Source organism: Cervus canadensis, chromosome 31, assembly GCF_019320065.1.
Source record: "Cervus canadensis isolate Bull #8, Minnesota chromosome 31, ASM1932006v1, whole genome shotgun sequence".
Lineage (NCBI taxonomy): Eukaryota > Metazoa > Chordata > Mammalia > Artiodactyla > Cervidae > Cervus > Cervus canadensis.
Genome location: NC_057416.1, coordinates 22,109,622 through 22,132,669, shown reverse-complemented (window position 1 = coordinate 22,132,669; position 23,048 = coordinate 22,109,622). Strand labels below are relative to the sequence as shown.

The window sequence follows — 23,048 nt, the reverse complement described above, 5'->3', positions numbered from 1 at the left end:
CTTTTCAGGTCTGCTATATCCTTCTATTTCTCTGTATATTCATTCTGTTAATTTTGGGGAGTTTGATATTGAAACTCCAACTAAAAATCTTAATTTACTACTTAAAGTAATTGCATATATTATATTGTCGTATATTTTGTATACATATTGTATATATTATACACAAAATTATATATAGTTGAACTATTTATAACCTTGTTTTGCATTTTCCAAGTCTCCCGGCAAATGTATCATTCTTTCATAATTAAAAAAAAAAAAAAAGAAAATCTCACACACCTCTTTTGCCTTTATCTCCTTCTGCATGCACACACACTCACACATACCCCCCTAACCAGTGGTGTTGGAAAAGCACCAGTTTGGATTATCTTTCCTGGTTTTCCTCATTTTTTTACTTTTCCAAAATCTCAGCTATTTCCCTTAGCCCTGCAGCCAAATTTCAAGAATTTTAATTCTTAAAATTAAGAATCCATTTAATTTTGTTAGAATCTCCCAAGTTACTCTATCCGTTAACTGGTAGGCAGGGTGCTATGGGGTGTTATCGTTTCTCTATTAGTGTACATGAGAGCAGATTTTCAGGACTGCAGTATCTTCAGGTCGGAGCTCTGTGTGGGTGAAATAAATAGGTGTTGGAATAGCTGACTAAATGAGGTGACAAGGACGATGGTGGTGACAAGAGCAATCTGAATCTACCTTGGCGCCTGTGAGAGCATCTCTCCCACCGTGGTGACCACACTTAGCCTGTGAGTAAGTTACGACTCCAGGGGCATTCAAACAACTGAACTTTTGCTATTTCAGGCCTGAGACATTTTGATCTTTCATTTTATATGGCTCTGAGGAAACCAGGACTGAAGGCAGAGGCAAATAAAAAAGGCTTTGGGCTGTATTTGGGTCTTTTAAAAATTAAAAAAAATTCTACTGAGGTTGGTTTTTCCCTTTTACTATGCCCAAGAATTTGTCAAGAGCAAATTTTAAGATCTGTATCACATTGTATTGGAGAAATGAGACTGGCTGAATTTTGAGCACAAAGAACTCTCTAATTTAGAATCCAGAACATCTCTGCAGAGCATCTATGTCTTCTTCAGTTTGAACTTTGAGATTTCATTAGATGTAACAAGTTCCAGTCCCTGCCATCTCAAAATGGGCACTGATGAGCCACAGTGACAGAGAGCATCCTAGATTTCAAACAGACACAAATTCAATCAATTCCATTTGGCAAATAATAAATTTATTAGGTGCCTACAAGTACAAAACACTGAAAGCTGCTGTCGGGGATTATAAAGACAGATAGAAGAGCCCTGCTCTCAGAGAGCTCACAACCTAGGCAATTAGTCACAATTAGTAAGCTGGGGCAATATCACTGTAGGTGGCTTAAAGCGGACTTCTTGAAAATGTTCATATCCTTCACATTCTCCTCCGGTCAAATATGTAAGGAATCCTTTGAACAGGAAAGCAAAGAGTGGGAAAGAGACCTTTTATGGAATGAATCCATGACCTTGGCTTTGCTTACGAGCATCTTTCGGTTGCCGTTGCTTACTCTTGTAACTTTCTCAGCATCGTTTCCTCGTGACCTTTGTTTGGAGCATCTCCATGCTTCCTGAGCCTTCCCCAGGGGTTCCTGTTTGTGAGTGAGTGGCTCAGTTGCAGTTTGGCCTTGGAATGATTTGCAGTCTGATTTTTTCCTGCAGCAAATCTGTATTTTCATTTCAGTTGATGCTAGGATGGTAAGCCTTGCCATCTGTGGTTTGAAGGGTGGCAGAGAGATGCAATACAATGGAAAGCAGGCCAGACGTTTCCCTTACTTTAAACATTTAATAGTGCACTTATTGATTATATTCTGTACAGATATAGAGCAAGTTATAAACCTCTTCTTTTATTTACTTTTTTTCACTTAGACTGTATTCATGTAAAGTGTATTTACATTAGCAAAAAACAAAAAACAAACCAAAAAGCCTTGAGGTACAAAATCCAAAAGAATATCTGAGGTATAAATACAAGTATATTTTAAATAATAATTTTATCATGCTTTATCTATGTTGGAAAGCACAGTGGACAGGTAGGTGTACATATTTCTTAATAGAATGGTATATACAACATACAATCTTACAAATCTGAAGGCCATTAAAATTGAATATACAAGTATATCTTCATGAGGAACACTAATATCCAAAATACTCAAATTAAACTCTGATCTGTCCCCCGCCCCTTAATTCTTCAAAGAACCTTTGAAATAACACTGACAATGGTAACTAAATTATAACAAAATTAAAATCCTTCTTACAACTCTCACTCATACATTATTCACTTTTGATCCATATAAAATAAATTCACTAATACTGTCTTTTGAGCCAACCTTTACTATTACAGTAAAACCTGTATAAAGACCACCCTTCCAACACCCTGCACTAGTGTATTTTTATTTGTTTTTACTGTGATTACAACTTTCCATTACTAAAATCTATCCCAAGGGCTTCAGAAAAGAGAAGAAAAAGAAATATCGGAAAAACAAAACAAACTCTCTTTGCTGATAAAGACAAATCCAATTAATAAACATACGCAGCTTTCAAAAATGCTGCCATAATGACAACAAGCAACTTTTTGGTTGGGTTACATTTGCAAGGAGTTCCTTGGGACATAGTTTCCTGTGTTCCCATACACAGTGCCTTAAAGAGTTTCTCGTAACACAGACATGCAAAGAACTTGCAGATACATAGAAAGTGTTGATACTTGATTCAGAAGTAGACATTAGAGTGGTCAGTTTTCACATCTCAACTTGAAAACCAAAACAAAACAAAACTGCTTTGGTGCTAGCAAGGAAGAATTTCCATCCCTGAATTCGCCTGTACTGGATAAAACCAACTTTGCTCCTTGCAATCACATCTAGAGACAAACTGCGTTCAAAAGGGGCTATCTGAGTAAACTTATTACAATCACTTTTAAGGCAAAGAAGAGGTTGGTGGAAAAGGAATATGTCTACTAACTCAGAAAAGAAAAGAAAAAAAGACATGGGTGGGTTGTCCAACACCCCAAAGTAAATGGGTTCCCTTTCTGGACGATTCCATGGGTAGTCGGATATTCCAGGTTAAACTGAACCTGGTGCATCAAAATCCTTCTTGGAGGTGTCCCAGTGTGCCAGACACTGCGGCCCAACTTACGCATCTCTGCCATTCAACCAGCAACAGACACACATACACGCACTCCTCTGTGCAAACCTTTCTTTGCTCTTCTCAGTGAGAAAACATGTCAAAGAGGACCAACTATTCCAGTGGATACACCCATCCCTCCACGCACTGCAAAGAAAATGACAGGTACACGTACACAGACACTGACATTGCAGGAAAATGAAGTCTCTTCATTATCTTCCCTAATATAGTTATAGTTTGCTTCTCAGAAGCAATTCAAATAAGAATACTTTTTTTTTTTTGCACAGTCATATATTCCAGTCAAGGTCCATAATACAGACCTTACACAAACAGGAAGCAGCTTTAAAAAGGTATCGAATCGCTACAGTCAATTCCCACTCTCCAATTTGTAGTTTCGTTTCAGGATCAGACACTGAACCCAATCTTCCAAGAACTGGCAAGTGTTCTAGAAACAAACGCCCAGACAGTGGACACGCTTCAGGAATCACCTAGATTTGGTGTCTTTGGTTTCAGTGTTCTGATGACTGAAGGAGTCTCGGATCTTTACCACTTCAGCTGCACACAAATGTCCAAAAGCTTTCGTGTACCACTCTGGCATGTGGCCCCTACGACAGAAAGAAAGGAAACGCAAACAAATTATTCAAGTTGGAAAACCCTGAATCAGCTGAAGGGAGTTCTGAATACACTTCTCTTTCTTGATCAGCAAATGTGCAAGTAAAGATCTCTCTTACTATTCCAAAGTAATCTCCTGGCACCTTCATTACACTTACGGAACCAGAAGTTCCCCAAGGAATAGCATACTGAGTGCAGATACTGGGTGAGACTTGGCTTCCCTGGGGGCTCAGATGGTAAAGAATCTGCCTGCAATGCAGGAGACCTGGGTTCTATCCCAGGGTTGGGAAGATCCCAGCAGGACGAAATGGCAACCTGCTCCAGTATTCTTGCCTGGAGAATCCCATGGACAGAGGCCTGGGGGGCTACAGTCCACGGGGTCACAGGAGTCAGACATGACTGAGCAACTCACACACACAGACTGGGTATAACTGTCCAGGAAAGCTCTGGCATATGGAACAAAAACAGATAACAGATACTTGAAGTACGACAATGTAAAGACTTCAAACAAGAATTGATTTAACAGGAGAGCCACTTTGGAAAGTTTTCAGAGGCTGATTTTTTTTCTTTGTTGGTATTGCTGCATTTTATTCATGTTTTGATAAGAACTCACACGGATCTAAGACACAGAGCATAGGCCTAATTAACTACTAAAAGGGCATGTCATATTATTTGGCTTGCTGATTCAAACTCTCATTTTCTGTGGCTTTAAGCTCATGGCAGAACCACCATATCTGCATTGCTTTAATACTACATTCTCTAAGGGGTGGAAATTATCAAGTGGTACCCAGAAGACCAAGAAATGTGAAGGAGTTACTTTATCAACACTGCTCTTCATGGAGCATCCAAGATGCAAGGATGTATTTTCATTTAAGCCATTTTTTTTTTTTTTTGCATCAGACGAAAAGTCTGAATCTACTTTATGCCCCTCACTCACGATGTCAAAAAAAAAAAAAATCAGCATCAGAACGTACCTTAAGTCTGCTCTGCACATGTAGGTCAGTTTGGATTTTCCTGACCCACAGGGTTCGATCAGATACCTGGCCAGGAGCACATTGACCCTCACTCCCACCACAGGGGCCCGGTCATGATCCACCGAGGTGAGTAAAAGGGCACACGCTCCCTTGGGTAAATTAGTCCTCCATGTTCTGCAGAGACAAAACGAGAAGGGGAGTAAATGGGAAGTTCCTGGAAGCCAAGTTTAAAATGGGGCCTCACTCTTACAGGAGGGAGCTGAAAGGCAGGATGGGGCACCCTGGTGACCCAGCCTGGGCAGAAAGCATCCTTGTGCAAGAACTCACGAATGGCTCACTCTGTACAGGGCCCCTTCTGCAGTGGGTATACAAGCTCACACAGTCAGTTCTTTGAAAGAAAACCAAACTGAAGTGAATTTGAAAACCCTTTTTATGTTTCACAAATGTACTAGAACGTGGACGTCCAAATAAATGTTACTCTGTTGGAGAAGTTCTGGACTAATGATGTGACATTTCCTCAAAGATTTTTGAAATTCTTCCCTCAATAATGTCTTCAGAGAATGTAGGAATTACTTATAAATCAGCTTCAACCACAGCTCACTTGGGACCCAAATGTTATTTCCTGGCTGATGCATTCACTAGCTATTTCTGAGAAAATCTATCCTAAAGGGGAAAAAATAGCTACCACTGAGCACATCTGATGGACTGTGCCTCTCTCTCTGAGCACAGTTCCAAGACTTCAAACCATTTTCAGGGATGGACACACTGCTGGAATAAATGCAGATGTCATCTTTCTTATCTGGAAGGGTTCAGTGCTTTTATGGAAGCATATGTTCTATTTTAAGTAATTTTAATATAACATTCAGTGACATATAAGCTCATTCTTGCCACAATAATCAATCCGGAAGCTCTCACCTCAAAACGACATAGTCCCGAGCAGGATGGGGTGCCATACTGTTTTGGACGTACTGGTAAATTTCAGTCTGGCTGTCCAGGATTTCAATCACTTTTGAATCCAACAAGTCTACATCCCAGAGGTGCTGCTCTTTCAGGAGGCGCTTTAAGATTTCCTCGGGTGTTGCAGGGACTTCGATGGTTGCCCTCCAAAGCCTCAGAGGCGGTCCTTCACTCACCTGAGAAGGGGATGGACTTTTCAGTGCTGAGACAGTCCCCACACATCTAGACTCTTAAGACAAACTGCTAGTCGGATACATGGACCTAATGCTTATTTCTGACTTTAACAGGCTGCTGACCTCAAGTATATTCAAGATCAGAACAGAAAGCAGATAGGACTGCTGGCGTCACCTCTGGTTTTACCTGTTTTCCTGGGACCCATTTTAGGGTCAATGCAATGCAAATGCAATGAAAGTAAGATCTGTTGGCATGTCCAAGCCTGCAATGGCCATCCAGACTGTGCTCAAGGTTTCTTTCTTTTCAAGGTGGTAGAGAAAAGTCAACAAATACCTCCATGAGCATGCAAAGTCACATAGGATACCTCTGCCCTCAAGGGGCTTTCAAGTTAAACCAACCATCCCTGCCCCCAGCACTCCCTGCTCATTAGAGGACCAGGAGAAGAGTGACTGAGAACAGAGGAGAGCCTGAGGGGATTCCAATCAAAGGATGGAAACAGCCGAGCTCCTCATAAAATGCCCGAAGGCCCAAGACCATTAGTGAAACATTCCTGGAAACTCTTGCATGATTCTATGGAGCCAAAGGATTTCACTAGCTAGTTTCCTCTGACGTGAGTTCAATGAGTGTACCATCCCTCATCGAACTGGTTTCCACTCTTACCTCAGGGATATGAATCACCTATCTGCCCAGCTCTAGAATGAAGGCAATGGGTGATAGACCACCACAGAGAACTGTGTTGGCAAAAGGGTCTGGTCTCTAATGAATCCAAGTCCCAACCACCAGACTCAAATGGCCGACAACAAGGATACAACTCACCTTCTTATAGGAGAGCTCAGCCTGCTCAGATGTGGAGTAGCTGACCCAGCCTTTGAACTTCTCTTTGACCTCTTTAAACAGGCTGTCCACACAGTCCTGGAGGAAGTGTTGGTAGTCCGCTGACTCATCATTACAAAGGCGTCCTAACGCTTCGAGGGTAAGGGGCTTTAGCTCCTGTTCGGTGTAGGAATTTCGACATCGGCTCATTTCCTCAGGAACCTGGGAGTGACACAAGAAACAAAAAGGATGTCTGTTGCCCATCGGTGGAAGTGGCAGGATCCTCAAGGCTGTGAAGGCAGTCTAATCCCCCTGCTTCCCAGGTGAAGGGTGTCCCTGCTGACTTCACATGGTATCACGAGGATGCAAGCAGAGCACCTTCATAAAGGTACCTAGAAAGCTTATTCTTGTGTGAGGTCCTCCTCTTTAGGAAGAAGTTAGAAGTTAGAAGTTGAAGAAGAAGTAGAAGACAGTGACTAAAACAAGGCGTACACTGATGAAGACACAGAATTTTTTTTTAATTGAAATATAGCTAATTGATTTACAAAATTATAATACTTTCAAGAGTCCAACATAGTGATCTAAAAATTTTTTATATACTCCATTTAAAGTTACAATAAAATATTGGCTATCTTCCCTGTGCTGTACAATATATCTTGTGGTTTAACCCCTCAAAAAACTATTTTGTTCTCTATACCTGTGAGTCTGTTTCTGTTTCATTGTATTCATTCTTTTGTCTTGTTTTTTAGGTTCTACATATAAGTACAGACAGGTGCATGCAGTACTTGTTTTTCCCTGTCTGGCTTATTATACTAAGAATAATACCCTCCAGGTCCATCCATGTTGCTGCAAACGGCAAAACTCAAAATTTCATTCTTTTTTTTTTTAATGGCGGAGTAGTATTTCATTTTATATATACACACACAGACACGCCCCACATATTCTTTAGTTCTTTATCCTTTCATCTGTTGATGGACACTTAGGTTTAGTGTCTTTTTTTTTTTCGTATGGATATATACCTAGGAGTGGAATTGCTGGATTATAACGTAGTTCTATTTTTAATTTTTTGAGGAAATGCCGTACTGTTTCCCATGGTGGTTGCACCTCAGATACAGAATTTACTTCAGATAATTTGTAGCTTTTGTTTTCTAAGTAAAGGGGTATGAAGGTTGGCAATTTCATGAAACATATTAACTCTACTGAGCTTATATATTATAAAATACATAAATAAGACATTCTCAGACTACATATATAATTTCTAGCTTGGAAAAGATCTTTTGGTTACGATGTGAACAAGTATGGAGCCCAAGATGTTGCCCCTATTTACATTATCCTCAACCAATAACAAAACTTTCCATCTCCCTACCTGGAAAAGCTTCTTGCACTCAGCAATCATATGGGCTAGCCCTTGAGTGGCAGCGAGATTCTCATTCAGATCTTTCTGATCTGGTTTGCCCAAACTCTGTTTTCTTTGCATTACCCTAGAGAGAGAAATGAGGAAGAGGCAAGATTCAAATGTTTATATATTTTTAATCAGTGTGTTATTCTAGGAAACCTAAAGGAGAGAAAAAGGCTATTTCACTGGAGCTTATTTGACATTAAGCAGTTGAAGAGAGTTTTATTTTGGTCACTAAAATTTCTCAGTTGTATCAACAACATACAAAAAACATGAAAGAGACCATCTCTGATGAAATCCTGGCTACTTAAAACCATCATGTTAGGGACTTCCCTGGTGGTCCAGTGATTACATATCTAAGCTCCCAAAGCAGGGGGCATGGGTTTGAGTTCTGGTTGAGGTAACTAAGATTCCCCCATACTATGCAGCCCATAAAGATAAAACCACCATGTTAAATAGGTTCCTATTGAAACAGGGAAGCTTATAAGGTCTAAACATGTGGGGTGGGGAGAAGGAAAGGCAGCTTTGACTGGTGGGTGGGTGGGAAGCACTGGTCATTGGGGTAAATAGGATCATTCTTTACAGTTTAAAATTAAACAGGAGCCCCTCCTGTTGGTGAGAGAAAAGTCGATTGTTTCCTAGAGGTTTTGTCTTAATCTTATCTGATCTCTTTCTACTGCTCCCCTTTAGTTCTCTCTCCCATTAAAGCAGGAATGCTCTAGTCAATGGTTAGAACTAGTTAATTAAGCATTGTATGTCTTTCAGAAGCAAAGCTAACTTCACCTAACACAACTAGGCTGACCCCATCCCAACAGCTGAGAACTACCTGTCAAGTTCCTTTAGGGTTGAGGAAAAGGATCAGCAGGATGAATTTGGTAGAAAGGAGTTAATGACTCCTTTCCTACTTTATATAAAATATTCATGTAAGTAAGAAGTTCCTCTGCCATTTTTCCCCCATCAGACAGAAGCAAGTTAGTTACTTAATGAACCTTCCCCGCAGTCCCACCTCATGTATAAAATAGATATTAACAGCAGCTTTGCCTCCTTCAATTGTTAGGAGGATTAAAGTTGATAATGAAAGTCCAGGGTGTAGCCCCTTGCTGGGGACAGAATACGTGCTGAGCAAACATCAGCCTTAGTTATTTTCCAGATTCCTCGACTTCCACAGTCACTTCACCTTCTCTACATCTAAGGAGAAACTCTGCAACATTGGCTCAGCCGGGTTCTTAACTTTTAAGGCCAAACACCATCCTTACTTATTTCACATCCAGCTCCTTTCAACCTCCGGCACAGGCCAGCAGGTCGGTTCTACTGAAGAGGCCAAGCCAGACTGGTTTTATTTATGCAGAAGCCAGGACTGTTTTGGAGGTCAGTAAACCCTCATGATTCTTTGCGGGCAGAAAGTATGATGACCAGTTACCGAGGGTACTGACCGAAGGTCAGGGGAATCCCTTGCCGTGGCAAAGCAGGAATGCAAAAGTTTCTCAAAAGCGGGTTGAAACTAGATTGTCTAGGAGGCCACACCCCCAGGGCTGAGTAGGACGGATGGGAGAAGCAGAGGTGAGGAACGTGGGCTGCGAAAGGAGGCCAAGCTCCGTTTTGCTGGATTCAGGTATTAACACAACAAAAAACACGCGGACAGCTCTATCAGGACAGGGAAGCTGCCGCTGTCTGAACAGCAGGGCGTGCATTGTCACTGCGCGTGCGCAGCGCGTTGTCACGGGGCGTGCGCAGCGCATTGGACCCGCACCTCGGGGAGGAGTTCTCTCTCTTCAGAGTGTTGAGGTGGAAGAGGGAAGGCGCCAAGCAGACGGCCAGGTTGGTGGGGGTCATCTGGTTCTCCTTGACGGCTGCAGTGACATCGCTCAGGAAGTAGAGGAGCGTCTGCAGGACCTCCCGGTTCTCGTCGGGCAGGAGCATGATGGCGGCCTTGATCGCCTGGAGACGCTGGTCCTTGGGCACATCTGCGCGACACCAGCACTTCCCCCGTCAACCCAGTGATTTTCCATGTACGCTTGCAAGGAAACATCCCCAAAGCAAATATCGACACCAAAGACCTCAGCCCAGCACTGAACAAGCACTTGCAGAAAGTGTACTTGAGGTTAATATGGAAGAAATTAGGGACAGCCACCAACGTCACTACCCTCAAGTATTTCCTGCCTGTGGAGGAACTGAGAATTTTAAACACCCACCTCAGAGTTCAACTCCAGATGATGTCTGCTGTTTTCTTATAGTTTACGGAAGTTTGGTTTCTTTCTTTTCTAAGTACTTTTTTCAAAACTCCTAGTTTACCATTCTCAATTACTGAACATTATAGGCTTATACTCTTGTTCAGTTTCAATGAGAAATTTATTAAAGACACATACAAGAGTACAAAAACTGAGATTTCTTCACTTTGACTACAAAGTGTTCAGCATATCTGAGGACTTTCCTAATTTTAACTGATCTGCTCATTCTTTAAATGAGGAAAGGAAGCTGCTAAAATATTCAATTTAAACAACAGATATGTTTTTTATGTAGTAATTTAAGCTTTGGAAAGCCTACTGAGAGGCTAGTAGTAAAAATACATGCTTGAGAAATAAACCCATAAAAATATAAAAAATATAACAATATAATATAATGTATATATATGTATAAACTAATAATACAGGTAGAAAATGCTGAACCCAACTTTCAGGTCTCTTATACTAGGCAAATTTTTCTTTTAAAAGGCATGTGGTGGAAAATTCAAGTCACTCAAACGCAGCTCCATAGGGCAAACTGATTAAACAGCTCCATGGTTACAATACATAACAAATACCTTGGTGGGGGAAATGTGACCTGTGTTTTCATAAAATCTGAAAGGATGAAACAAATAATGAAATAATCCAGACCAGCTCCACTTCTCATAAAGTCAAGTCCCATGCGCCAATTCTAAAGACAATTGTAGCTTGGAGAGAAGGTGCTTTTAAATTACATTGCTGTAATACCACACTGAGCCAAGGAAAACACAAGGCTGTGAAAGCTACAATCCTGATCTTGATCATTAACTTAGACAACTGTTTGCTTTAAGCTTTACTTAAAAGTGAGATGGGCATGGGGATTGTTTCCCCAACTATTTCTGGCAGAAGCTGAGATGCATAACAGAAAGATTATTTATTCATTTTACAGCAAGATAAAACACATGGACACCTGTGAAATTTTAAACACAACAGGCTTTGCTAGAGAGAAGTGAAGCAACTGAAATACCTATAGACAAGGCAGAGAGAGAGAGATCTTGGAATCTGCTCTTTTAAGTATGTTAGATTAACACTGGTCTTGAAATGAATAAAAAAAAATAAGTTCCTGGATTTGAATGTAAAGATGTCCAATTGCTTAGTAACTGGAGAACGATGACAAAGGAGTTTTTCCTTCACTACTCAACAGATGTACAGAAATCTGTTTTGCAAACAAGAAGGCAAAAAAGAAAACAAAAACTGTCTCTAAGAGGTCACGATGTGGGTCCAAAAGAAGGGCATCAAAGGAGCTACAGGTTTTGGCTGACCCCACTTCCCCCACCACCAACCATGTCAAGGTCAAAGAACACTCACACTGGTATATCTGCAGAAAGGTTTCTGAGAGCTTGTTCGTCATCAGTGGCTCGGGAAGGTCTCGAAAATACTGCTTCAACATGTCTGCCACATCATAAGCAGACTGTCCCTCATAGTTGACACAATCTGTGGTGCTTTCATTCATCTGGCGCAGAGCCTGAATCCGAGATTTGACACCCGATTTTCTGAAGAGCCCAACCTTTGTTGGAAAAACAAAACAAAATGTAAAGTGTCAAGAGGAAAGCAACATTTTCCGGCAGAGCTAGAAAACGATGCATGCACCTGAGCTCCCATGATTAAGTGGGACCTGCAGACATCGGCTCTCACCTGATCCAAACAATGGTTACGGAGGTAGCGCATGGCCTGCTGGATGCTCTGGGGGAGGGGCTGTCCTGTGCGCTGCACGTTGACCGTCAGAGGGACCCCGAATACATTCCGGTCCTTATAGTCTGGAACCTTGATCCTTTTCATGAACTTGGGCACAGCCCTATTGAAAAAATATTGGAGTTGGGAGGGATACGATTACTCGTCTTATGCACATTTTGTCCGTCTCTGCAGGTAAGCCCTGTGGGTTCTAGATCTGTGCTAATAAGGTGGCTATTTAAATTTAAATTAAACAAAATTACAAATTCAGTTCCTCAGTCATATCAGCCACATTTTAAGTGCTCGATAGCCATTTGTGGCTGGTAGCTACTACTGGACTGTGCAAATATGGAACATTCCTACCACTACAGAAAATCCCACCGGACAGTGCTGTTCTAGATTTTCTAACATTTGGGGCCATGAGGCCCAATAACATTTCCTCAGCTGGGGATTCTCCCTCCACTGTTAGCTCTGAGAATGGGGTCTATTTTCTTAAGGGAGAAGATGGGCTTCCTTCCAAAATGGCGGCATAGGAAGGAACAAGAGGAGAAAGCTACAGTCAAGACCCTAAGTAGGCACTTCAGGATAGAGCTGAGAAACAAGTTCCCATTTGTCCTGAAAATGGATGAGAATCATTTCTAAGCTCTTGATGAGATCCCAAAGTATTTAGCGTCAAAAAAAGATCAGGATGAAAAAAAAATAGCAAATGCGTGATGTTGGTCTCACATAATAAGAACTAACTCCAGAGCTCAATGTGGCGGGGGTGGGGGAAGGCAAGCTAATGACTTGAAGTCAAAATAAATTCTCCTGCTGATGACCCGAGAGAACATAACATCTTTAGCTTTCTAAAGGAAGACAGAGGAGAACAATGAGGGTTTTGTGAGCCTACCCCAGGCTCCCTGGAGTCCTGACACCAGGTCCAGCCTCAGCAGTGTGTGCAACAGCAGGAAACCGATGTCATGTATTTAATGCTGTCAAGCAGAAATTTCAGCTCTACAAATGACCTCTCTGAATGGGACAAGAAAGGGCAAAGCTGAACAGGAAAAGAACTTTGTGTAGAATTTCTCCTTACTCCATGGATCCCACAGTATGAGGCTTTAACGTTGGTTTTGCCTCACTGGAAAAACTGACCAGAACTCAAGAAGTATTCTGGACTTTCAGATTCTTGAGGGTTTGGTGGCGAGGGGGGGTGGTGGGCCACTCAGAACTGAGAATGTGAAATATGCAGTTTTAAATAGCCAGCAGGGAAACTCTGGCTCGAAGCACAGAGGAACACTGCGGAAGGCAGACTGCCTTGACTTTAGAGTGCTAAACCCACAGCCACGGTGTGTTACTGTTTATAGCTCTAGGAAAGGTAAAACTGAAGCGCAGGGCCAAATCTGTATTTCCATACAGTGAAGTATATGGATCGTGGCTCTGAGTACGCATAATACTTGCTTTGTCGGGGAGAAAAGCCTAGCGGCGGAATGTACAAGGAACACATTACGATCTCCACCGAGAATCTGAAGCATGTGGGGGATAAACCAGTCAATACTTATTTCTGTCATTCAGAACAAACAACTTCTGTATTTAGCAGAGCTCACATAATAACAGCCTTTGAACAGGAGATGCTTTGATGCCGAAGTTAACCTCACTACGAGTCCCAAAGAGGGGAGGAGCTGGGGAGAGAAGTTAGGTTGCTGCACTGATTCTGGTTTTGCTACCAAGTGATACTCATGAAATGGACCGAGTCTCCATTTTTATAAAGAACTAAAATTGTGCAAGTGGATAATGAACACTTAGATTAGTGAAAAGACTGAAGGATACCCAGCTGACACTGCAAAATGCGCTGGGATGTCAATGTAGAGACATTTATCTACTTTGCACTCAGTAGAAAAAAATATGCACATAATGGCTCCTGTCCATGACCTATTCAGCCAAGCACTCTACATCTCACAGTAAATACACCAAAGACCGTACTTTCCAAAGTGTGGACAGTTCAATAAATTCTATTTTTGTACATTATTTTTGTTTATATTAGAGTGGTGAATTCCTTTATTATTCACTGCTCAAGAATCTTTGTTGGAAAAAACATAACCTAAACTCTTTAGCACAGGTAGATTTTTTTTGTGATATTGCAGATACCTATATCAATCAAAAATTATTTCTAAAAAACGTGCATGAAGAGGGTTACAAAGCCAAGCACTGTACATCAAGCATTTCAAAGCTGCTCTCATAACATCCCATGATCTAAAGTTTTATTCCCTTCCTTCCAAAATATGATCTGATCCTGTACATGTATTTGCCTGTGGTGGGCTATTCCTACCCCTGGGAAGGAAGCCCTGGACAGTGAAGTAGAAGACTAAAGTGGTCTCACCCTATCAACTGGCAGCTTGTCACTCCTAGCGCTGAAAACTCAACCAGCCCCGATGGAAACTCCCTAAAGCTATACTAGCTTAAGCAGTATTGCACGTGGATTCAAGAATGTAGACACTTAGCGCATCGGGACAATGAACTCAAGATACAGGATCCACCTGTTACACCCTCAGTGCTGGGACAGCTCTGGTTGAAAATGTTTTCAAATATGGTACACTGGGCAGTTTAAACCCTTACCAGCTAAAGCCATGCTTATTAGAAGGCGTGTATTTCTCCAGCAGGGCGGTTAACTTCAAGAGGGAGTACTTCTGCAGCAGGTTCATCTGGGCCACAGACTGGCAGTTAATCTGCAGTGACACGGAGTTGAGGCTCGGCCGATGAGAGCTCTGGAAGCTGTGCCACCTCAGCCTGTGCCTGAGAGAGAAGGGGGCGGAATGTGAGTATGAAAGCTTTTTAATGGGTGGACGCACAGTCAGCAGTGGGTCTCTCACTGGCCTCTAATCTTAGGAACTGAGAAGATTCAATTTCCATTCCAGTCTGTTTTTATTTTATCCTGTGGTAAAGTATGTACATAAATAAAATTTACTCGTTTAACCACTTTTAGTATACAGTTACGTTCCCTTGTGGCTCAGCTGGTAAAGAATCCGCCTGCAAGGCGGGTGACCTGAGTTCAATCCCTGGGTTGGGAAGATGCCCTGGAGAAGGGAAAGGCTACCCACTCCAGTATTCTGGCCTGGAGAATTCCATGGGCTGTATAGTCCATGGGGTCGCAAAGAGTCGGACACGACTGAGCGACTTTCACTCACTCAAGTACATGAAGCATTAAACACATCAACGGTGTTGGGGTTCCCTGGTGGCTCAGTGGTAAAGAATCCACCTGTCAGGCAGGAGACATGGCTTCAATCCCTGTGGTTGGGAAGATCCCTTGGAGGAGGAAATGGCAACCCACTCCAGTATCGTTGCCTGGGAAATCCCATGGAGAAAGGAGCCTGGTGGGCTACAGTCCATGGGGTCACAAAGAATTGGACACGACTGAAGCGACTAAGCAACAACAGTGACAAAGTGTTGTACAATCAATCAACCCCGCTACCCATCCACAGAACTGACTTAATCTTGTAGGATGGTAGGATTTTCCCATCTAGCACTTTCCTTAGGAATTTCATGGCTATAAATGGCTCAATCCCATGTCCCCTACACAGCAAGCAGAAGCAGCCCCTTTCTGATCACCTGCCCCTCACCCCCAACAGGTAAGAAACACTTACCTGTTGGACCTGGTCAGGGAGGCCCCGACCCCAGAATCCCTCCTTTCCGGGATGTCAGAGGGCTCTTCAGCCTCGTTCAGTGAGTTGCCTGTGCTGTCCAGGTCACTGGGGGTAGCTCGGTCGTTGTCCACGTCCAGGTGTATCTGCTTGGGAGAGGACGGGCACGGTGAGACGGAGTCCAGGGCCGAGTCGGAGTCTCCCTCATCGGAAAACTTCTCCGACCACTGGTTGACTATCCTTTGCATCCCCTTCACGTGGTAGAGGATGTCGTCCAGCTCGGGGAAGATGTCCTCGTTCTCCAGATCGGCCAGGTCACCCGAGCTGGAATAGAGGATGGAGCCCGGCACATTGTCATAGATACTCAGGCGGCTGCTCACAGAGCTCGAGGAGTTACGTCTCTTAAGTTCCTTGGGGCTGCTGTTTTCTCTCCTCAGGCTGATGTGGCCGGGGCCGTGGAAGCTCCCGGTCCTCCAGTTCACAGAGCTGTTATTCCCTGAGGGAGAGAAACTGCCATTGGAAAGGGCTTTCGGGAAGGTGCCGGGCTTGTGGTCTTCTGGGATGTAGAACACCGTGTCCTCCGGGTAGCTCTCCCGGTTTTTACAGTTCTGCTCCATGACGTTGTTGAACGTGGACTGATTGAAGGGGTCGAAGCCCTCCAAGTACATGCCTCCCCGCTTGTTGCAGGCGCTGAGGCTCCGGGTCCTGGTGACGGGACTGGGCGTGCTCACGTTGCTGCTGGTCTCAGACTGGCTGCTGCTGCTGCTGGTCTGCGTGGAACTGGAGATGCTCCTCTTCCGCACCATAGGAACGTTGATGTGGTTGCCGTTGAGGGCGGAGATCTCCACGCAGTTCAGCTGCTTCAGCTTCTCCTCGTCCACCCCCTCCTGCAGGATGGGCCCGCTGATGATCAGACCCAGCTTGGAAGGCGCCTTGTGCTTGCTGTGGTGGGAGCCCTTGAGCTTTAAGCTCTCCATGCGCTTCAGCAGGCTGTGCGTCTTGGACTTGGTCTTCTCGTGGCCCTTCATGCTGAAGCTGAAGCTGGACAGTTCCTTGGGAGAGGGCAGGCTGCAGAAGGAGTCATCATTGCCCACAAAGGTGCCAGAGGAGCAGACGCTGAGGACAGAGTTAGTCCGGGCTGGGGCCGCCTCCCCACGCTGCGGCGCGTGGGTGGCGAGGCTGCAGGTGCTGCGGACAGAAGCCACCTCCTGGCGATCGCTGAGGTCCGTCAGCATACTTTCATGGCTTGGGGCGCTCTTCAGGTGGACAGCGTCTGGGGACCCAGGGATGGGGTCCTGCTTTGGAGAAAAGACGTCAAACTCTTCAAGCCGGGACCACCTCTTGCTGTCCCTCTGGAAAGTCCATTTGCCACTTATTGCACAAGGCTCGTCCTCGTCGGAATCTTCGCTCTGCAAAGACAGAAGGGAACCATTTGTCCCCTGAAACCGGCAGACAGCACGGGGCAGGGCATGACCCGAGGCCCAGGGGCCAGGAGACTGACCATAATGCCATTCATGTCAATACCCCTCCCCGCCTTACAGCTTTATTATTATTTTTTAAAATAACCAAGATGAATGTAAGCATTTCACAGGAAAAAGCCTGAGCAAGTGTTTCAAGCTAAATAAGAGTTATTTTATGGAAACTCTGGGATCTATAGGCTGCTCTTAAATTGCTCACAGAGGAAACCTCTGAGATCTGTGAAAATTCCAGGCATGTAAAATATTTTGAACTGGAATCAGCAACGGGTAGGACTCCCTCTGGTCTGCCTCCAGTTTTGCTGTCTGTTGATAGTATGTGTTTATATTCCCTTTTGCAACTAAAATGGTGGTTCCCGAACACTCTCATCTCTCAGCCTCTTCCCTGTTCCTTTTCATTCCTCCCCCACCAACTTGGGAACCAGAATTAGTGCCACAAGAGTCCTATGACATTTCAAACTCAGGCATGCTCCGGGCCATTTAATAAGGTTTCACAAATACCTAGTTCTGACGGCATGTAACATGCACACACCTGACAGAACATCTCTGCTGGTGATGCCTGACTTAAAGATGGGACCCAGGGTTACACTGTGACAGACTATTGCATCCGAGCCCCTTGATGGGATATCGAGAGGCATAGTTCAGTGTGATGCATGTGGAGCGTCTCCTGTGAGCAGGGTCTCCTGGGACAGTGGGTGGAGAGCACTGAACGCTGACTCCTGCAGGCTCCTCTCCACAGCTCCTCACAGTGTGAGGTGAGGTTCCCGCTCATTTGTTTAAAAGGTTTAACTCCCCCAAGAAGGCAACTTGGCGCAAGTTAGATAATTAAAATCGGTACTCTTGACAGTGAAAAATATGTTCTTTGACCAAACTCACTTCTGTTTACTCTAATTTGTGGCATTCACTCCCACCACTACACCCACCTCTTCTCCTAAGATCTCATAAGACGTCCTCACATTTCAAACACAGGAGAAAATACCATCCGAATCAGTTCTGTGCCGGCATTTCACTAGAATGTGTGGGATTTCCAGCCCTCCCTCTTTCTCCTCTAATTCCTTTTCTCCCTTCAAAGCTCTAGTCTTCCATATTCCACCAGCCAGCCTTCCCTGCCATCTCTACAGCTTCAAAACACAGGTTCTATTACACATGGGAAGACAGAGTTCCCAAGAACTTCAGCTGCAGTTTCTGCAGGGAGGCAATGCAAAATGCACCAGAATTCTTAAGCCTCATCCCTTTAATATGTTGTAGGCATTGAGTTAATGAGGCAAAATCACAGAAAATCTGTTCAGATCAAAAATAGCAGGCGAGACACAGATTATTGGTTAGCTGTAGCTGTTGGTTTCAACTGCATAAGACTACACAGTTTTTGGTAAACCTGCCTGGATTATAACATTTAAAATGTAGGTAATTTTAGAACAAGGAAATAAGAATTTGTGAAACAAAATCTATCACAAAACACATAATCCAGTTTTTCATCTTCTCCTTTGCTCCTACCCTATGATACCTTTTATATACTCACTCTTTTCCGATGAGGACTAATTTCCAGCTTCATCACCGCACATTTGTTTAAAGTATTTAGACGCCTACAGAGCAAAGAAATAACATTAGCGAAGATATGAAACCATGGATGGTGGATAAATATTTTTTCCAAATAGTTGACATGTTTGAGTTTCTTTAAATCCATTAATATCTACAATTGAGAAGAGTATTCGAAATTTCTTTAAAAAGTGAAGTTTAAAAATACTTTTATATTTCACAAGTTGTTTTATTTACATTTAATATTACTATTTTACAGTGAAATAGCACCCTGCAATGGTTCTATAAAGTGCCTCTTATTCTTCACAGAACAAAAAACCCTCATTTGAAGACATGTATTCTTCCAATAGCCCCTAAGTTGAGCCATTTCCACCCCGTGCCAAGAAGTAAACGCCAGTGATGTCTCCTTTCACAGAAATAGGAACATGAACAAGTAACCAAGCTGAGCTGTTGGTGAATAAAGTGTTTGCTGTTGTAATGTATTCTATCTCAAATCAAAATCCAAATATAAAAATAAAGCTATTTTTAGTTATCTCTGACAAATGATAAACAAATGATAGGTAGTCTGTTAAAAAATTTAGTGAGCTCTGTATAGAAAGGAGATTTGAACGCTCTTTACTACCTAATTCTTTTTTACAGCTTCCTGTATAGGACAGGAAAATGCATTGGTATAGTCGTAGCAACAGTGCAAATGATTCATTTAAAAAACTGTATACTTCAAAAGTCGGTATCTTTAAAAATTCAAAAAATAAGCGCTTGATCAGATTCTTCTTTGGAACAGGAGTCAATTTTTTTACTCTGAATGCTTTTTTTTTTTTTTTTTAATTCCTGCCAAAGAGTAATAATTTAAAATTAGGAAAGTAACTTAGCTTCATCAAAAATGAAGTACTTAAAACAAAGCAAAACTCCATCTCACTGGGAAATAATGATATAGCTCAAAGAAAGAAACCCTTTACAGATAAATAATCTGTATTATTTATACAGATAAATGGCATGTAAAACTGTGAATGACAGCTTTTCAGGCCCCAAATCTAACGTCTTCCAGATGACCATCATTTAATTGTCTTCAAATGAATCCTTATCATAGCTGCTGTCTTGCACCATCAGTTAAGATTGAAGTTCTTCCTATTTCACAGGACAAGCGCATTTAATGCACACAAATTCAAACTGATTCTGAGCCCTCTTCAAGGCTCTATCGTTCTGATCCTGTTCTTGCAGCTTGTCTAATAACTTGGATAAAGGAGGGTAGAAAGTATTTTTGCCTGCTGATAAGACTGCCTTTGATTTCATAGATTATGTGGTAGCCTGCTTATAGGATAAACAAAGATAACCCTAAACAGAGCACCTATGCTCAGGAAAACTCTCTCTGATAATGGGAAGGGAAAGAAAACAAATAACTTAAAAAAAAAAGTCCACAGACATTAAAACAAGTGGATATAAAGTCCCTTTCAAAGGGGCATCCATTACTTCAATGACTTGTATCCACAGTGTTTTAGTTCTCAAATGTTTTTAAGATGTAAAGAATCCAGGATGGTTATAGTCTTAGGTCTGGGTTTCATTAATCAAACCTGAAATCAAATACCCACTTGACTTCATTTGGCCTTTAATGGTCGAGTGGTGTTTATAATCAAGTTTACTAGGCATGGATGCCTGTGGGGGTGGGGGAGGGACTTACTTCACAAGCTGCAGATTTCAGTCAAACAGAAAAGACCCCGAAGGTCATTTTTGTAAAGGTCAGCGTTATCTTCTTCTCTTGGTAGCATCAAGCTAACGGTGCTTCAAAACTGAAGCCCAGGAGTTATTTCTGAAGTTTTCAGGGAATTCACGTGCCCCCTAAGCACCTCCAAAGTGGGATGTTACCAGTTTAGAGAGGGTACTGACATGAAGTAGCAGCTGGGGACACACTTTGGGTCAGGCATTGTGCCTGGAGCCTCGCGTGTATTATTTCGTCTTGATAGAGATACTATTATTTATTTTCAATGTATAGATGAGGAAATGAGGCTTGGAGTGGACACAAACCTGGTCCAAGGCTACAGGACTAAAACACAGTGACTCTGGCCCTGAGAAGCAGTCTCTTCCGCGTTCCTTTCTAAAATAAATGTTAACCATGATAATATATGGGAGCAGCTTCTACCCTAAGTATGACTCCTCCAGTGAGTGGCAGAACACTGGTATCTCACACTGCCTGTCCGGAAGCCCGGGTCCTTTCTGGCCCCCAGGGTCCCTGCTGGCTCAGCTCCTCAGGAATGTGTCAGTCTTATCTGCTCGGCAACTTGCACTCAGCTCAGAGGGGGAGGGGGCACAGAGTGAGCCATCAGAGGCTCACGAGCTCTGTTGGAGGAGCTGCAAGCACCCTGATAAAACCATGGCAGGCGTGGTCCTGGGCCTCACGTAGTCCAAGTGAAAACAGGGAAAGCAGAAGAGAAGTGAGAAAGGAAAAAGGAACGTATACCTATGGCCCGATATATGGCAGAAACCATCGCAATACTGTAAAGTAATTATCCTCCAATTAAAATAAATAAATATTTTTTTAAAAAAGAGAATAAAACATCCAAAAAAAAAAAAAAAAAAACAAAAATATTGTTCCGCCATCTCTCTCTAAGAATATACCCCCCCAAAGAATAAATACTAGCCAGGTGTCAAGAACATCCATGAATAGCTTACCAGTTTTATTCTACTTTGAGATGCTGAAGGTGAAATGAAAGGTTCAAAGAAATGTATTTCCAAGATGCTGTTATTATTTGGCACTAAAAGCATAATATTGAGTTTCCTAGGAAATATACTATTTAAAAATACAAAAAAAAAAAAAAAAAAAAAGAAAAGAAAAGAAAAAAGGAACAATTTCCCACATAGACCTGACAAATAAAAATTCTTCCAGGCCTTAAAGATATTTTCTTGCTGCAATTGCTTTTCTTTTAATGGGACCAAAATAGTAACATAGCTGAAATGTATTAAATGGCTGGGCGCTTCACGGAGCTTAGGCTCTTCAAGGGCGATTATACAATAAAGTACAGACTGAAGACGCTCCAGTCATTATGTGATTCGTCATTATATGATTATCATTTTATTTAAGTAATTCTTTGGTGTATTCATAGGAGTCAGTTGTAACCTCATAGGAAAATAGCAATATGGGATATATAAAGTTATAGAGAGAAGATTTCAGAAAAGGTATTCTAAGAGGTCACAGTTTGCATTATCATCTGCATATGCTTCAAGACAAGTGAATCAGTCCTCTAGTATTAATACTGAATGTGATGCTCTCAGAATCTCGGCCTTATCCTTGGGGTCGGATCATAACAGCAAAGCTAGCATGACTGGGACAAAAGCCAATCTCTCCAAGGAAGCAAGTACGTTCACTCCTTACAAGTGTGCATGCTAAGAATGCTGGTAAGCAATCCAAACCCAAGCAATCTAGTAGTTGCATAATTACAACTTTTGGTCATTATAAAACTTTATATTATTTAAGACCGTATCATTATCATTCTCAGGAACACACTGTCTACAAGTTTTCTGCTCTTAGTAGATTATGTTAAGAGGTCAGCACCTACTAGATTATTGACCAAAAGAAGCTTTAATATCTGCACAAGTTGTAAGTACATGAATGTTTATAATAACCTCTAAGCAGAACATGGGAGTGTATACTAGTATGTAAATGGGAGCATTTGATCTGTGTGTGTGGGTGGGGGGAGGAGGGGTGGCAGGAAAGAAAAACCATGTGAGAATTATTTCATTTAAAACAAACCTAAAAAAGTTTTAAAGTAAAAACTATTAAATATTTAATAATATTTTATTAAAGTAAAACTTTTAGCTGAGTTTCTGTTAACTATATTACCATATGTATTTAAAACAACTGCTCAAACTGTTTCAACAAGGCAAAAAGATGGAAGTCTATGAAACAGTCTGTCTAGGAAAAAACTTGACGGATCACAAGGCAAAGTTTCAAACAACACTATAGATTCAGGATCTGCTGGCTCTTTGAATTCTGTGGGCTGAGCGAGTACATAGAAGAGGCCAGTCTAGCAAATGAGATGAATATCATCAGTAAAAGCAAGTGTCCCCAACAACTCTGATGACCATCCCAGGATCTGGAGGGCATTTCCAAGGAAGATGCTCGCCACTTCCTTCTTCAGAACATTTGTTTAGCCCTCTCCAAGGAAAATCATTTGCTATAAGAAGTCTGTTTATGTGAAAGTGTGGACAAGAGACCTTGGGCTTTTCATTACAATCAACTTGATGACTATTCCTGTGAATTCTGAATCCTACCTCAAGCTTTTATCCACATACTCAAATCTGGGTGTCGGTTTTAGGCCTGATAAATTTTAAAGCACTTGACATCCATCACTGCATTTCCTTCTTACACTTAACCTATGAGATATTATTCTACACATAAGAGAAACATATAACAGCAAGAGAAACCAAAGACCA

At 42.3% G+C, this 23,048-nt stretch overlaps 1 protein-coding gene across 9 annotated transcripts in view; it reads right to left on the bottom strand.

Annotated features, from left to right (window-relative positions):
- Window positions 1-1,203: 1,203 nt before the first annotated feature.
- The window catches only part of DLC1 (DLC1 Rho GTPase activating protein), a 415,436-nt gene continuing 393,591 nt past the window's right edge, over window positions 1,204-23,048 (bottom strand). For all 9 annotated transcript variants that reach the window (XM_043454523.1, XM_043454522.1, XM_043454525.1 and 6 more), the window contains 11 exons: window positions 18,607-18,670; window positions 15,616-17,021; window positions 14,591-14,767; window positions 11,963-12,122; window positions 11,636-11,834; window positions 9,817-10,030; window positions 8,037-8,151; window positions 6,674-6,892; window positions 5,642-5,859; window positions 4,727-4,900; window positions 1,204-3,745 (listed from right to left, as the gene is read on the bottom strand). In XM_043454523.1, coding sequence (XP_043310458.1) covers window positions 3,625-3,745; window positions 4,727-4,900; window positions 5,642-5,859; window positions 6,674-6,892; window positions 8,037-8,151; window positions 9,817-10,030; window positions 11,636-11,834; window positions 11,963-12,122; window positions 14,591-14,767; window positions 15,616-17,021; window positions 18,607-18,670 — 3,067 coding nt within the window. In that variant the 3' untranslated portion in view covers window positions 1,204-3,624. The remainder of the gene's footprint in view (window positions 3,746-4,726; window positions 4,901-5,641; window positions 5,860-6,673; window positions 6,893-8,036; window positions 8,152-9,816; window positions 10,031-11,635; window positions 11,835-11,962; window positions 12,123-14,590; window positions 14,768-15,615; window positions 17,022-18,606; window positions 18,671-23,048) is intronic.